The 2,500-nt window shown below is 47.7% G+C and overlaps 1 protein-coding gene across 1 annotated transcript in view; it reads left to right on the top strand.

Moving 5' to 3' along the window:
* tagln3a (transgelin 3a) overlaps positions 1 to 2,500 on the top strand; it is a 9,851-nt gene that overhangs the window by 4,264 nt on the left and 3,087 nt on the right. Inside the window, exon 3 of the mRNA XM_048266165.1 lies at positions 1,859 to 2,033. Within this exon, the coding sequence (XP_048122122.1) occupies positions 1,859 to 2,033 (175 nt within the window). The remainder of the gene's footprint in view (positions 1 to 1,858; positions 2,034 to 2,500) is intronic.

Genomic DNA, 2,500 nt, shown 5'->3' with positions numbered 1-2,500 from the left:
CAAACGTGTGGTAAAGCCAATGGAGCAGGCAGACCTTCAGTCAGCAGGCCAATTTATCAGTCTTTAAGTAGGTGAAGAGAGAGAGGGAGGAAGAGAGGGGTGAGTGGAGAGAGAGAGAGGAGTGGAGAGAGAGATGGGTGATGGGTGGAGAGAGAGGTGAGTGGAGAGAGAGAGGGATGGGTGGAGAGAGAGAGAGATGGGTGGAGAGGGGGATTTTCTTCTACACTGCAAAAAGAATAACGGCAATCATAAAATGGCCATACTTCTTGGCAAAGGGCCTTCTCCTGTTGCACAATATGTCTTAAAATGTCACAACCTGAGGGACCTGGTCTAAACCTGTATTTATGTTACAGTAATAGACACACATGCATACATGCCCGGACACACACACACACACACACACACACACACAGAGACACACCCCTGACTATCATCCCACTATTAGTACACTGTACTTACACAGTCATGCTAATAAAGTAGCCTGGAGGACCAGACCCAATCTGAAAGTCTGGGCACGAATAGCGTAATGGCCCAACTCGAGGGGCGTCACTAAGCACACATTTGAAAATCTCACTGCACGCAATTGGATAACACTATACGAACAATGTTAACTGACTGATTCCGGACTTCGACGCAACTGGATAACACTACGTCTGTCATCTGTTTAGCTCGCCTCTGGCCCGCCTATATCAGATACACAGATTGGTTCCCCGCGATGCAAGGGGCAAAAGTTAGATGCATCATTACTCATTGCCAGAGTCTCTCGCTCAGCAAATGCTTCCGCAGGAACTCTGGATTCCCAGGGTACTACAGTAATAAAGCACTTTGGATTAGAATTTGTATATAAAAACAGAACATCATATGTACAACAGACATGGCTCAAAGTAGCTTAGATGTTATGCACTCAGCTATTCCTATTTGTGTGTGTGTGTGTGTGTGTGTGTGTGTGTGTTTGTGTGTGTGTGTGAAGATACATGTGTGTGTGTGTCTGTGTGTGTGTGTGTGTTTCACAAGTGTTTTACTGACGGAGTAACTCCCTTTCTCTGTGGCTGGCATCTCCATATCTAGCTGCAACTCTTATATGGCACTGTCCTGTTCCAAGCCTACTAATATTCTTACACTTTGATTGTGTGTGACTGAAAGATTATTTTAAATTCAGGATAGAATTCATTCAGGATTTCTTTTAATTGGCAGCATTCACTGAAAAAGGGAAACTCTATCATGCATCTATCATGCCTTGGCTGCAGTGGGTGCACAGCCTCTCTTCTGTGGGCAGCCAGGTTTGCCCGTGTCTGCCTCTGTCCATAGGCTGGCTGTGGTGTTGCTCAGCCTGTACCTGCTCAAGGTCTTCCTCTGGTACAGATAGACTGCCACAGTGTACCCTATTTAAAGCAACACCAAAGAGTTTTTTGTACCTTAAAATAATGTTTCCAAAATTGTTTCAGTGGTTCAACTCGTAACAGGGTGAACGGCACTTCTGCATTTGCTTCATGACCCCCCCCCCCTCTCCCTCCCTCCCCTCATTCCCTCCTTCTCTCTCTCCCCTCTCTTCCTCCCTCCCCTCATTCCCTCCTTCTCTCCCTCCCTCTCCCTCCCTCCCCTCATTCCCTCCTTCTCTCCCTCCCCTCTCTCCCTCCCTCCCCTCATTCCCTCCTTCTCTCTCCTTTCTTCTCTCTCCCTTCTTCTCCCCCTCTCCCTTTCTTCTCTCTTTTTCTCTCTCCTGCCCTCTTCCTTTCTTCTCCCTCCTTCCTTCTCTCTCTCCCTCCTTTCTCTCCCTGTCCTTGTCTCCTCCCTTCTCTCTCTACTCTCTCTCTCCTTCCTTCTCTCCCTGCTTCTCTCTCTCCTTCCCTCTCTCCAGATCCTGTGTCGTCTCATTAACAGTCTCTATCCAGCGGAGACTCCTCCCATCCGGAAGATTTCGCAGACTAAGATGGCGTTCGGTCAGATGGAGAAGATCTCCCTCTTCCTGAAGGCTGCCGAGACCTACGGTGTCAGTCGCAACGACATCTTCCAGACCGTCGACCTCTGGGAAGGTGAGGGTCACAGGGTCAAAAGTCAGATGTCAAAGGTCAGATGTCACTGCTAGTGTGTGAGTGTGAGTGCTCCTACAGGTCAGAGTTCACTGCAGGTGTGTGAGTGTTCCTAAAGGTTAAAGTTCACTGCTGGTGTGTGAGAGTTCCTAAAGGTTAAATTTCACTGCTGGTGTGTGAGTGTTCCTACAGGTCAGAGTTCACTGCAGGTGTGTGAGTGTTCCTAAAGGTTAAAGTTAATTGCTGGTGTGTGAGTGTTCCAAAAGGTTAAAGTTCACTGCTGGTGTGTGAGTGTTCCTACAGGTTAGAGTTCACTGCAGGTGTGTGAGTGTTCCTAAAGGTTAAAGTTCACTGCAGGTGTGTGAGGGTTCCTAAAGGTTGAAGTTCACTGCAGGTGTATGAGTGTTCCTAAAGGTTAAAGTTCACTGCAGGTGTGTGAGTGCTCATAAAGGTTAAAGTTCACTGTGTGT

The sequence above is a fragment of the Alosa alosa genome, chromosome 2 (assembly GCF_017589495.1).
Source record: "Alosa alosa isolate M-15738 ecotype Scorff River chromosome 2, AALO_Geno_1.1, whole genome shotgun sequence".
Lineage (NCBI taxonomy): Eukaryota > Metazoa > Chordata > Actinopteri > Clupeiformes > Clupeidae > Alosa > Alosa alosa.
The sequence above is the reverse complement of the archived record's forward strand: the minus strand, read 5'-3'. Positions and strand labels throughout refer to the sequence as shown.